The sequence below is a fragment of the Caloenas nicobarica genome, chromosome 14 (genome assembly GCF_036013445.1).
Source record: "Caloenas nicobarica isolate bCalNic1 chromosome 14, bCalNic1.hap1, whole genome shotgun sequence".
In the NCBI taxonomy this organism is placed as follows: Eukaryota; Metazoa; Chordata; class Aves; order Columbiformes; family Columbidae; genus Caloenas; species Caloenas nicobarica.
Window position 1 is genome coordinate 15,014,897 of NC_088258.1, and position 13,710 is coordinate 15,028,606.

Consider the following 13,710-nt stretch of genomic DNA (forward strand, 5'->3'; position numbering starts at 1 on the left):
TACTTCACACTTGCTGACTAGACAAGCTCCCATCTAATAACTCAGTGCAAACTTTTGCAGAGAAACGGCTATTTTTACTTCCTAAAAATAAAGCTGCAGAATGAAGTGTCTGGTCAGGTGGGCTGTTGTTATCTTTTAAGGTAGGTTGTCTTGAAATAGAGATGTCAAATAAACAAGAACCTTGTTGTAGATTCCTCTGTTTGTAATATTGTAATAACAAACTACATGCAAGTTTGGCCCTCATTCCCACCCCTAAATGAAACATTAGGAAGCCTGGCTTTTATGCTGTTCTTCTAATACATAGGAGCTGGCTTTTCCTTCCTTCTTTCCTCCCTCCCTCCCTCCCTTCCATCTGCAAACTTAGTATAGCTCTATTTAATCGAAAAAAAAAATCCTCTGAAATGATAAACATAGTAAAGTTTAGATCGGAAGGTAAAGTAGTAAAATGCTTCCCAATGAAAGTGTTTCTATTTATGATACATACAAACACCTTTTGAGAGCTTGACACCCTATTTGCTGCCAAGTGTAAGCCCAGGTAATCACAAGGGAGGTCACTTTGAAAATGCGTTCAATGAACATCTTTGGTTTTGCCTACTAATTTGTGTTCTCAATGGAAGTGTGAGGCCATCTCTCCAGTCAATTTAGTACATCCCTTTGCAATTACACGGCTGTTTCTTCTGTATGTAACTTCTGGTTTTCAGCTGTCTGATTTCTTTTTTGAACTATTACATAGGTTAAAGAACAAGTAATCTCCTTGAATTGATGACCAAGCGTGAAATCAGATGGAGGTGACATACTCTTCTCCCTGAAGTCTACTGGTTGAACAGCTATGGTCATTCTCCCCCTGTCATGGCATAACTTCCCTTCCTTCTGATCCTCATCAGTTCTTTTTTATTTGGTTTCTTACCTTGCCAGTTAACCTAATTTCACTCTCAATTTCAAGAAGGATGTAATTGTGCCTGGTCATAGACCAGGTTTAAGAGACCTAACAGACTGTTCCCAACACTGTCTTCTAAGGCTTTCCAATTCAAAGCAAAGACTTCTGTTCCTGGTGAGGTTATTACTGTAGTTGCACAGAAAAAGAACAGTCGAATTTCAAAAAGTACCTTAACTCATCTTGATTATCAGAACATCTTCCTTACCTGGGAAATACTCTGTCATATTCCCTAAACCCACAAGTTAGAAACATGCAACTTCTCACACCCAACTAGGTAATAACTAGCAATTAGAATGCCTTATGAGAAAAACAAATGGTGAGACCGTGCCTTAAAGGTAAACTTTTTTGGGTGAGGCTGGGATACAGAGCTTGGGCAGCGTGAATCTGACATACTCTTGCTCACACTGCACAGCCACATTGAGCAGAGCTACCAATCCAGCATCAAACCCCAGCCGAAAAATGTCAGCGCAGCCCCAGCAGCAGCTGTGTGACAGGTTCCTTCAAGCTTCTCTCAAGCGAGGGTCCCCTCTCCCCATCCCTCTGACCATTCTTTGTCAGTGTGCAGCTTGTTCACTTGACGGTCCATTAGCCACTCTGCATCCACATTGAAATTCAATCTTGTCTCATAATAGCATTAAAAAATTAAACAACAACTTTGCTTCCTTGGAAATGACACAGTCTCCACCCCCATTTTCTCATCCCTTCACTATTTTCCCTGGAGTTAGGGATTTTCCCTTGCATTTGTTCTTGGTTTTGTGTCCTGAAAGAAATGCATAATCTCGCCTCATTCAGAGTCAAACAATAAGGGGACAAACAAGCTATACATGCGTAACAGCAGAGCTGTCTCCCAAGCAACGCTGTGGGCATTCCCATAACTTCTTCCCTGGCCCAAAAGGACATTTTATCAGTTAGAATGAGGGATAATAAAGATCCCCTTTGAAACGCCTTGTTACACAGAAGGAACACCCTGAAACAGTGAAAATGGCTGACAGGCAGTCGAACCCTGTGCTGGGACAAACATATGATGAATAATTCACCTCTTTTTTAGGCAGTGGCACAGACAGCAGCCACTTGTGCTAATCTCACTAATTTACAAAACAAATTTCCCACACATGAAGACAGTGGGCCTCTTTGGAGACAGAAGTGACATCCCACTGTTACTGGGAAAAATCGTCTACCATTCTTTCAGACACTGAATTACGAGTGTTGAAAAGAAGGCAGGATTTAGAGAAAGTTTCTGAGGTCTACTGCAGTAATTTATTTTTTCAACATTTTCCAAGCCATATGTAGTCCTCTAGTCTGTTCCTAAACTGCAATACATACTGCTGTTACAATGACAGCCACATCGAATTAAGCATTATCGTACCCAAAGAGGCTGCTTTCATTCTACCTTAGCAAGAACTAAGTTCATGGCTCTGTTAGCAATCTATTGCCCCAGTCTCCCTAGTATGCAGCTAAAAAAGCTGACAGACTTGCTTACAACTCGGAGAGAGAAACCTATCCCATATACCACCACCCAGAAAGGCCACCTGCTGCCTCCTCTGAGGTCTTTGTCAGGCTGTGATACCAAGTCACGCTGTGATCACCATTTAATAGGCCGAGAGTAACTGCTGGGGTTGTAATTTATCACAGCTGACTGAGGTTGCCCGCTTCAGTTGTTGTGACCAGGATCCCTCTTCACCCTGTGCCTTTCCCTAAAGTCTCACATCACATTACACAAACATCTACTTGTGCTCATTAATAGCTAAAGCTAATAGCTAAAGAGCTATGTGCTCATCTTAGCTAAAGCTAAGAAAAAGGTGAATATATACAGTATATTAATTTCTAAGCAGGCTGGCCTGCAGAGCTGTAATCCAGCAGTGCACTCTTCTCCATCCCCACAAAGCCTGTAGTCCGTCTCCCAGTATCTGTGTGTGTCCCCAGGGATGAGACAGGCAGAGCTTTTGTTCTTTGACATGGGACTTAACCTGCACAAAGGAAGGTGAAGTGCCTTCTCCTAGGCTAGGTCTGAAGCTTTTTGTTAGCATTACCTGTACCTCTGTGCATTTATAGGAGAGATCACAGCCCCACCACACAAGAAATAACTTTGCTCCAAAGTATGAGCAATCTAACGAGACAACAACATCAGAAGACAGGGAACGGATCAGGAATGAGCTGACTAAACTCATCAGTGTCAAATTCACAGAAGCACCAAGGTCCACTACAGTGCTTTCTCCATCAGACCACACTTGTTTTTCAGTAAAATCCTGACCATGAATGACTTAAGACAAGAAGTGTGTCCTTCAATTTGCATTTTTTTCACATTTTTCTGTACAAGAACTTCATCACTAGCAAGAACCACTCCATCTGAAGGATAATGGGATATGAAGTGCCTTCTCTTTCAGGTCATTGCCCTCAGCTTATTTCAGGTCAGCAATGATTAACCACTATCATCTGTTCATCCTTCTGTATTGTATAGAACAGGTGTTCTTGATCATCTCAGAATTTTACAGAAGATAGCAATCTTCATTTCAAACCCAGTGACAAACACTAACTGACCCAGCTGCTGCCAGTATCAACAAAAATTACAAGACCTGATCAAGCTAAGGAGACAGGCAGACCTCATTTAGAATGATGGTCATCATTGAAAAAAATTAAGCCACTGCATGTTCCACATCACCAGAATATTCTACCATATTTTAGCAGCATTCACCAATGAAAATGGTTTAGGTGAGAAGAGATTCCTTCTGGACCCAAGCAGCATCCCCAGAAAATATGGTGGTTATTACTAGAATTCATCAGAAGCACAACGAACCAAAGAGCCAAGATCCAGAGGAAAGGATTTCATGTGCAAACTGTTTTGAGGGGATGAGGTAACAGGAGAAGAACCAAAGAACTCCAATAAACATGGAAACAACAGCACTAACATGGGTAGCATACCATACTAAAGCTGTAGAAAAGGGTTTTTACACTTAAGCATCAAAACTGCCAGTGATAACCCAAACCAGGCACTTTTTGTTTTTCCACAGCAAAACAAAAATTCAGACCATTTTCTTTCAGGTTAATTTAGAACACAGTTCAAAATTGCTTTTGCCCAATAGTCAGGAGCCACATGACTTTTCGACTCTTCAGTTTGATTTATTGTTTATATAGGAAAATGACACTTCAAAGCATTTTATCTTTCTATAATTCCACATTTTAAAAAATCCCAAAACAATGGAAGGCCAATTTCAAAATTGCTGGTCTCCTAGTCACCTCTCATTTGTGTAGGAGAACTCTCAGACCACAAAGGGCCTTACAGGGAAACGGAGGTTATGTATAAAAGCTTACCTCAAAACTCGCGCTGTGTGCTAGGCAGAGCTTCCACACTAGGTCAGACACTTCCCCTCCAGTGACCTCCCTCTCAGTTTCTTCCCTTTCATAGAGCATGCTGGTCACATACAGATCCTCAGAGTCCACTGGGAAGACATAAAGAAAAATCAGATCTGGTGGTTGCTGGTCATTTGCTATGGTTAACTCTAAATGCTAGGGAAAAGTTTCTCTCTGAGCCTGTGCTTCTACAGGTAAGAAACTCTTGAGTCTCCTAACACCAAGGGATGAATATGAATGCCTGCAGTCAGGCTGAATTTAAGAACACAACAGAATAAAGGCCTAAACACAAGTGGGACCTGAAAGAAATAGAGAAACAAGACAAAGAAGATATTAATGAAAAAAAGTCCACTTTCCATCAGTTTGCCTCTTACAATGGTGCTGCTACTTTACATTCGTCATTGTTTCTAATTTTATCTAATCACACCTTCTGTCACTTTAACTTCTCAAAAACTCAACAGGAGATCTAGGTGTCAAGAAAAATAAATGGCTCGCCTCTTAACATCTTCCTGAGGAAGGATCTTGGCATCTTACGTTGGCATAACGAGAAATAAAAAGTGTCCTAGAAATTTTGATTTTTCTTTTTTTTTAAAAAGACAATAAAAAAAATACAAAATGTTTCTCAACATTTAGAGCTCAACTTTGAAGTCTTTCCTCAGGCAAGCGTACCATTGACTTCAGTAAAATCATTCTCCTAAGGAGAAGCACACAGAGCAAAGAAGGAGCGAAAATTGAAATGGTTCTCAGACACGGCATGTCCTTAGTTCCATTAGGACTTGCAATTATTTAGGCTTCATTTGTACCCAAACTAGGAACTGCCCACAGACACAAGAAGGCTAATGTTCTGCATAGAAGGGGGCTACTTATGTAAAGCAGGTAAAAAGCAGTTGGCCATTACGGAAACCTCTCACTTTTGGAGATCCATCCCGCTTCACTATTGCACGCCCCAACTCCCAAAGGGACAGCTTTCAGTAGCCCAGCCTGTAAAAACACCCACCTGCACATAGCTGAACACATTAAAGGAAATACCAGGCGCAAAGAGCTCTCTCACAGGCAAGATGCAGACCCAAGATTTTTCTAGGAAATAAATGTACTTTATTTTAGTGGAAACATTATGTTACCTTTTTTGTACAGCATCTCTGTTTCCACTTGAAGGAGTTTCAGCGAAGACTGTGTCTGCGTCTTTGCCCCGCTGCCCTTCTGAGAGAGCAGGGTAACGAGGCTGGACTCCGTGCATTTTGCCTCTGCCAGGACTTCATCTGAAATGCTCTGAACACATTCCAGTTTGGAGGACAGGATCTGCTGCTCAGACTGAGAAGAAGAGATACTTCAGGTAAAATCTTGATGGCTTATGTCAATCTGCCCAGTCCTTTCTCTCCCAACTTCACAGAACATCCCAGGTCTGTGATAAAGCGTGAAGTCTCTTATGTAGACCTTTGACAGAGCCCAGCTTGTGGAGGTTAATATGCTCTTTATTTTCAGTCTCATTTTTCCATCACTGAAATGAAACTGCTACTAACTTTCTGTGCCAAATGGTCTCAATTCATTTCAGTTCACAAAGCATCAGTGTTAAGCAGATCTTTTTCGTCAGCAGAGTTGAGAAAAGCAAAAGGCTGATAAATAATGACTAGCTAGTACAATACAAGAAACAAGTAATATTAACCTGAGAAAAACAACACAAGATACAAACATTGACTGTATTTGCCATGAACAGTGGAAAGCTGTGAGCTTGGCTTTTAGAAAAGTTTCTATCTTCCCAAAGTTTTCTGCAAATAACAACTTTCTTTGTTACATAGTGTATTTTTCTTATCCACATCTCTCTATTCCTCTCTTCCACACTCTTTCAGTTTGCCACTGTAAGTATAACATATTTTAATGACAGAGTTCAATCCAGGCACCTAACAAGCTCTTGCATTTATACTACAACGTTCATCAACCACAATGCAAATTTGCATTAAAAACAATTTCTGTGAATAACAGGCATTACAGGGACAATAATATTCATCTTTTCGTTGCTAAGGATTCAAGTTTCAACAGACACACACAAATCTTATTGAGCAGAAATGACTATTCAAACATGTTTTCATTCACACTATGACTCTTCAAAGAAATTAAAAGGCCCTGTGGAAGGATCAGTGTTGGAAGGATCAGTGTCATTCCCCAACACTTACCGACACATGAGGAAGAACAACAGACTGCACAGAGGTAAAACCAGAATACCGATGAGAGCAGAGGTTTAAGTCCCTTGTCTTGACAAGAATAGGACCTTTTCGCTGATACCTGGTTGGGCATATTCCCAGAACATCCACCTAGTAACAAATGTACAGTGTTGAATTGCACATGCACACATACAAGTAGGTATTATGGGCTACTATGATTAATTTTAATAACTGCTTTGTTTTAATAACAATGCAAGAGAGACCTAAATTCTGCCTTGCAGGACACTGGCTTTACCACAAAAGCTATGGAAAGGCAAACAATTTTGAAGACCTTGATGAAACTTCAAAATGGCCAGGGTTTGTCTATTGGTTTAACTTCACTGTGTTACTCTGAATCAGGTCATTTATAAATGTATGCTTTTTCATTTAAGGTTTTGTGGGTTTGCAGGGAAGCATTAATTCAGAAGAGCATTTCTACTAAGAAGAAGTGTAACTATGTATGGGTGTCCCAAGCTTTATTGTAGAACATCTATTTAAGTACTGATATGTAGCAATAGCATGAAAATGAGGTAGCACACATCATGCTGAAGGTCAGTTGAGAGACTGCTCTTCACAACAGAAGTGCAGCTTTTCCTCAGGTAACCAAGTAGTGGTTTCAAGCCCTCAACAAGAATGCAAATTATAGATAATTTCATAACATTCACTACAAAAAGCAACCAGACAACCACCACTGGCTGCTGACCAGTCACCAAGTGGGCAAAACCTTTAGTTGTTTACAAAGGGAATAGATTTAACATTTACAAGGGATTACAGCCACTCTAGAGCACATATCTACCAGTCTCACCTCTTCAACAACTGCACTAGGAGAGGATGCTTGTGACGTCTGCAGGACACTGAGAATGCCTCGCTTTATGTTCAGTGCCCAGGTTTGTTCACTCCTCACAGGACAGAGCTTCAGAACTTTCCCATCATGGAAAGAAAAATGAAGAGGATGCTGTTCTAGTATTTCCCTGCAATAAAAGAGTTTATAGTTTCTTGCTCCAAACAGTGGCTGCAAGTCAGTTTATGACATTGGACTCAGATTTTCTGAACAGAGCTGTTCCTTCACAATGGATCTGTCTTATTCAGCATCTCCATTCTTTATAGCAAGTCCCTGTTCTTCATGAATTCACACTGACCCTAAGAGCCCTTAAAAAAAACCCAAACAACAACAATAAAAACCAAACACCTCAAGATAATCACAGCATCTTCAACATAACTGTAACACTTAATAAAGCAAATCTCTGGTAAATTCTTTACAAGTAATTATACTTGATGGCAATGATTCTTGTTTAAACTAAGAAAGAAATTCCATTTTATGATTCAGGGTGCCTTTAGCATTGGTAAGCATGTCTTAATTGCAAAGTAACTGCATGTACTCTTTATCATTCCTCCTCAGCTGTGATATACACAAGAACAACTGCTTTCCAATCAAACCAAATCTTCCTGCTCTGGTAGGTGTACATACTTGGGCTTTGTCCCAAAGTTATCCCCCGATTGTTTTTGCTATCCCAGATTGAGAGTACAGTGTTTTCCATTTTTGCAAGAGATCACTTTTTAACATTGATTTTCACTCCTAATATAATGTACTTTAATCATCTATTTCCCCTCAAAATGGAGAAAAACAAGCCATCCAAAGGAAGAATTCTACAGCAGCCCGCTGGTTTGCTCCCATGCAGTGAGAGGCACAGCTCACCTGCACATTAACTGTGGAACTCACTGTTCATCTCATCAACTCGGTCGCAAAGACAACATAAGAGAACACCTTCCAATGCACCGACACCTGGATAAGATCTTCCCAGGAGCAGACACTGTGCACATGGGATAAGGGTTTCTGAACTCCTAGGCAACTGTGGTTGCTTTTGCTACTATCTGTGGAAATTACATGCACATTCAGAGGACAAGCTAGAGCACTGTATATTCACAATAGGCGGAGACAAATGCTAATAAGGTTCACTCATCTGAATAATTACTTTAAATAGCCAACCTTCACTCAATATTTTCTTTGCTACCTCTCTTTTTTTTTGGCTTCTCTGCAAAGAACAAGACACAACTGCTCTTACCTCTATGAAAATCCTACAAATAACTTCACAGAAGATGTGCCTGTACTCTGATTTGAACTCTGAAACCACTACTCGTCCTGTGGAACACAAAGCTCTTCCTGATGAATACAAGAAGCACGAACTTGCTCTTTTTGACCCTTTGAATTGAGTCAGTTACCTCAGTTCTCAGTGTTGTTTAAAGGCTGAGAATCCAAGTGGCAGGACAAAGAGGAAGATTACAAGGCTGAGCTTAATCAGACAACAGAACTGCTTTTTTTTTCTGATGACACAAGAAGCACCGGTTCTCTGGGAAAATACCAGGCCTCCACAGTTTGAAGAGGCCTTTTTGTATAGGCATCTTCAATAGAGTCTATACCTTTGCAAGTCAGAGAGAAACACACTGGCATATGTTATGAATGAGCTACTAAAACCAGAAACATAAAAGGAAGAAAATTACATTAGATGAATAAATGCAGTTTCAATATATCGAAAGAAAAAAATCCAATGTTTTGCACCATGAGAATACTCCAAATCAAGAACTTCTGAAAGTATTTCAAAACTCAAGAGTCTGTACAAGTACCAACTGCAACTCAGAGAACGAGCAAGAAATCCAGACATGCTGCTAGACAGCTAGAGGCCTGATAATTTGTACCCAGAATAATTTTAACTGTCCACTCTCCGAATGTTTTTACATACAAAGGGATGATAATTAGGTTCAGAAAAACCTTTTTGGACCAAATACCTGTGATTTTGCTGATCGTGCTCATATCTCGATCCTTGCTTTAAAAACAAACCAACCAACCAACACAAACAACAACCAAAAAAACCCCTAAAACTAAACAGTGTAGGAAAGAGAGTGAACAACATGCAGTCAAGTTGCTGCTAAGCCATATAGCTTAAAAAAAAATTTAAAAAGACTAGATTAGAAGTTTTTCTACCTTAGACTCTCCATTTCCTTCAGAGGCTCCTCTCTGGATGCAAGACTTTTCTTAATCTGTACATCATGCACCTAGGAGCAAAGATTATAAAGTAACCAATATAATTATCAATAGGAACTTGAGGACTTTGCCACATAACGACATCTACGTAGAATGTCCCAGACTATGAAAAAAGGCTCAGCGTTGCAGGAAACACAACCACAATAGCCACATCTTCAGGTTGCATAACTGAGATGGTTTCCAGAAATTTCTTCTACACAGAAGTTTCACTCACTATTAAATACATTTTATATGGCACTACTACATCCCTTTCATTTTCAAGCCAGAAGCAATCACCTACTGTGGCATAAAGCAGGAGCCTGAATAAAGTTTTTCTACTCAAGTTGAGAAGCAAAATGACTGCCCATCTCAGTTGACTCTTGAGACTACACCTGGTAAAGTTCTCAGTATTCAGTAGCCATTTCACAGCTTACTTTTATTGAATTCAGAGAGGAGATGCAGACTTAAGTTCATTATAGAATTTCCTAAAGTACTTGCAATTTGACTTGTGGTGGTAAGGAAGAACTGTTCTCAAATGGTAGATCAAAAACAGTGGCTCCCTGCCCCATTGGAAGTACAGCATAGCCTGCAACTGTTAGTAATTTCTCTTAATATCTTCTACTTTTTTATTCTTTATAAAGACAAGCATTCTGCTACATATTGTTTTGCTTAATTTAGGAAGCCTCAAATTAAGATAAAGCCTCAAATTAAAGATAAAGCTAGAAGTTGGAGAATCCAGCCATTGATATTACAATGCAGAAGAGAATGATTCAATCTGAAGACAGTACCCAAATTCTCATTTTTCATGTAAAATCACAGGACCACTGACCAGTTAATTTTAACCATATGGCCATGTTAGGACAGGGATAACTACCCTATTCTTCGTTGGCCTTGTGTATTTGAGTATATAGTACACATACGACAGCTCCCTGCAGAACCCATGAATTATCCACTCCATTAACCTGAAGGAAAGTCAAGGCAGACGAGAGAAGTTTATTTTCCATTCTCCCCCTGCTAAAGCCCTGTAATTCTCAAACTGGCCTACCGCAGGGCTCACCCCAGGAAAAGGTCAGAAATTTGAAACTGGTTTGTTGCTCTTGTCACAGAGAGAGATCTCCTGTTGAGATCAATGGAGTGTTACAAGGCTGAATTTTACACTGGGCTAGGAATGGCATCAATCCAGAATATCATACAAGTTTTTTGAGTTCTCTTTAAAATGCTTGCTAGTTTTAAACTACTACACAGATATGAAAGTGCTTAAAAATAAACCAAGTTCCTTTCAAAGGGACTAGCTTCATCTCTAGTTCTGCACTTCATGTGACAAAACAGTGAAACTGTCACACCACTAAGGAAAAAAAAAATTATTTGTTTAATCTGTCCTTTAAAAATGGCAAATTCGAAGCCATGTCACATCAAAGCAATTCTGCAACTCTAATTATGACATCTAGAACTGAATTGGCTTTTAATTACAAGAAAAAATTAATGTTTTAAATGTACCAGTAAACCCAAAGAAAGACACAGTTCCACATCAGCTCAACCCAATCACTCAGATGGTTATGACAATACTCACTTTCAAAACCATGTGGCAATTCCCCAGCACCTCAATGATCACCGTGCTCTCCAGAGAGATGCCACTGCTTTTGTAAATACCTCCTCGCAGGAAGGTGGTGGTGACTACTGAATACCTGTAGCTGTATCTAGCTCTTTTGGGGAAGTAAGATGCACTGTGTCCTAGGAAACAAACAAAAAAATGGGGTTTTTAACCTTTTAGCCACTGAAATCAGCTAAACAAGGGGCTGGATATTCAGAATGTTCCATTCCCACTTGGATTTACAATTAAAAGAACTGGATTTCCGAAAGCACCCTGCATGCTAGCAATAGCTCTGTATGGAAGGTGAAAAGATTTCTCCTCTCTCCTATGCACATAACTTACAATTTCCATCAAGGCAGGAATCTAATTTCCAAAAGCAGGAAAGGAATGCAATACATGTAGGGCATGATGCTCTTTTGACACCTTTCAGAGAGCAGCAAAACAGGACCTTTGCAACAGCAAGATGAAAAAGATCTGCTGATGCATTCAAGGCTTTTCATGCCACTCTGTGAGCTACACATATGCAGACAAACAAAATGATGTGGTTTTTAAGTAAAGAACTTTGGGTCTGAAAACCTGCTCCAAAAGATCCAGGCTGAGGAAAAGAAAGAATGGGAAGACAAGGATTATTTGTATTTTTATGAAGACATTGTAATGACCTGGCAAGTGTCCATGGGTAGCACTGTCTTCTAGTGAATACAATGTTAGACATCCTCCTGTGTGTTAAATGGTCTTTGTATTCCTCTAATCAAAGGAGAATCTCTTCTAGATTGGGTGATAAGAATTAACCCTGAAAGGATGAGATTAGAGCCATAACACCTTCAATGCCGTATGTTTTGATGGCTGTAGTGTGTGAGATTGTAACAAATACAGTGTCCCTCAAAGATAAGACATCATGGTACGACCTTAACTGGGACCACTGAAATGCAGAAGGAGGAAAAATTAAAATAATATACTCTCCCTCCCCTCAGATGAAGATGACGACATCTAGGAAAAATGGCCACTGTGGCTCCCATAACACAGAGCTGCTGCTTCTCTGCCTCACAGCAGCACTGCAACAGTGGAGCACTTGCAGTGACAAAGCCCCAGAGACAAAGTAATGTTGAAAAAATGAGGGGTCTCTGAGCGACATAGTCTGAGTATGGTAGCTAAGAGGCCAGGGCAAGTTCTCCCTGGGAGCAAAACATTCACGCGCTCCCCTTGCTGTTACAATGAAAAGCACTTTCGCACATTCAAGTACCTGCTGGCAATGCAAATGAGAAGTGCAAGTTACCAACTGCACCTCAAGTCATTCAACCAAACCTTCCCAGGTCAGTTCAATATCCTGTCTTCCTGTCCGCTCCTCCTTTACAGAATGTAAGTTTTGTGCCTGCTTACTGAAGGCGAAGTCTTTCTTCATGCCTGTTTCAGTATGAAAGTAGCTAACACTGGGTACTGGAAAAAACCACACTTATGCATGGCCGGGTTTTGTCCTGCACTGGTTTAGTAGTTTGCTTAGCTCTAGTGTCTATGAATACAAACTTCGGGCAGGTCTGGGCTTGGTAAGCTTAGTGGAACTTCTCCACTACTTCTGTGAATGTCAGTCACTCAGACAAAAGTATCACTCTTCTAAGAACACAACAACCCTGCTGAAGGGAAGAAAGTTTTCAAATCCCTCCTTCCTTATCACATACAAGGCCTCAATACAGTCTTCTTTTACTCACCTGCACACTCTGCAGAACAGGAAGCTCCATAACTCAAACTCTCCGAGGATCCTGCAAGGACAGGTAAGATAATAAAAAAGCACCAAAAATTTGTGTGCAGCTCAGGAGAGACCTTCCGCTTTTCAATTACAATGAAATAACTGAAACCCAAGCATGACACTCAAAAACACACAAACAAAAAACCAACCAACAAACAAAAAACCAACTAAACACAAACAACAAACAAACAAAACCAAAACACACCAAACACAGAAATCCAAGAGAGTTTTGCTACCAAGTATACAGGGACAAGACCCTGCTCTTGCCCCTTTCTACACATCTATACCACACAAGCACATACATAAAGGAACTACATGCCTTAGTGTATTTATTGAGGGAAGTATGGAAATGCAACGATACCACGGATTACCAAGCAAATTTTTAAAAGGGGTTCTTAATTCAAGAAAGAAATACACATTTTATACACCACTATGCACCACACTTCTTCACATCCATAGGCCTCTAACTCTATTGCAGTTAGGGAAAATTTCTACTTAGCTAAGATTTTTATTGCACATAGGCACTCAAAAAATCAAAAGTATCATTTAAAGCAGAACAAGAGCAAGCTTTACTGCCCAAGAAAAACCTCTCTATCACCAACACACTGAGGAACATATAAACATCACAACTCAAGGGTGCAGTTGGTTAAGAATTCCTTTAACACTGGAGAGCCTGTTCTCCAGCCTGACTTCCATTCAGACTTTGACTGGGAGGGCAACGAATTCAAGGGGGTGCAGAACACACACCATACCAACAGAATTGCTTCAGACTTGCATTGGCGTCAACAGGGGAAGCGGATGGGGCTGCTGTGTACAGAGGCTCCGTGCCTCCTCATCACTCTATGTACACACATTGTACAGTAAACTAGCAAGACT

General features: G+C 40.3%; 1 protein-coding gene across 1 annotated transcript in view; it reads right to left on the reverse strand.

Moving 5' to 3' along the window:
- Positions 1-11,114, reverse strand: part of LOC135994156 (uncharacterized) — a 90,652-nt gene extending 79,538 nt beyond the window's left edge. The window contains exons 1-6 of the mRNA XM_065644491.1: positions 11,073-11,114; positions 9,464-9,534; positions 7,289-7,454; positions 6,457-6,594; positions 5,407-5,596; positions 4,247-4,374 (exon numbers count right to left, since the gene is read on the reverse strand). Of these exons, the coding sequence (XP_065500563.1) occupies positions 4,247-4,374; positions 5,407-5,596; positions 6,457-6,594; positions 7,289-7,454; positions 9,464-9,534; positions 11,073-11,084 (705 nt within the window). The 5' untranslated portion in view covers positions 11,085-11,114. The remainder of the gene's footprint in view (positions 1-4,246; positions 4,375-5,406; positions 5,597-6,456; positions 6,595-7,288; positions 7,455-9,463; positions 9,535-11,072) is intronic.
- Between the last annotated feature and the right edge of the window lie 2,596 nt (positions 11,115-13,710).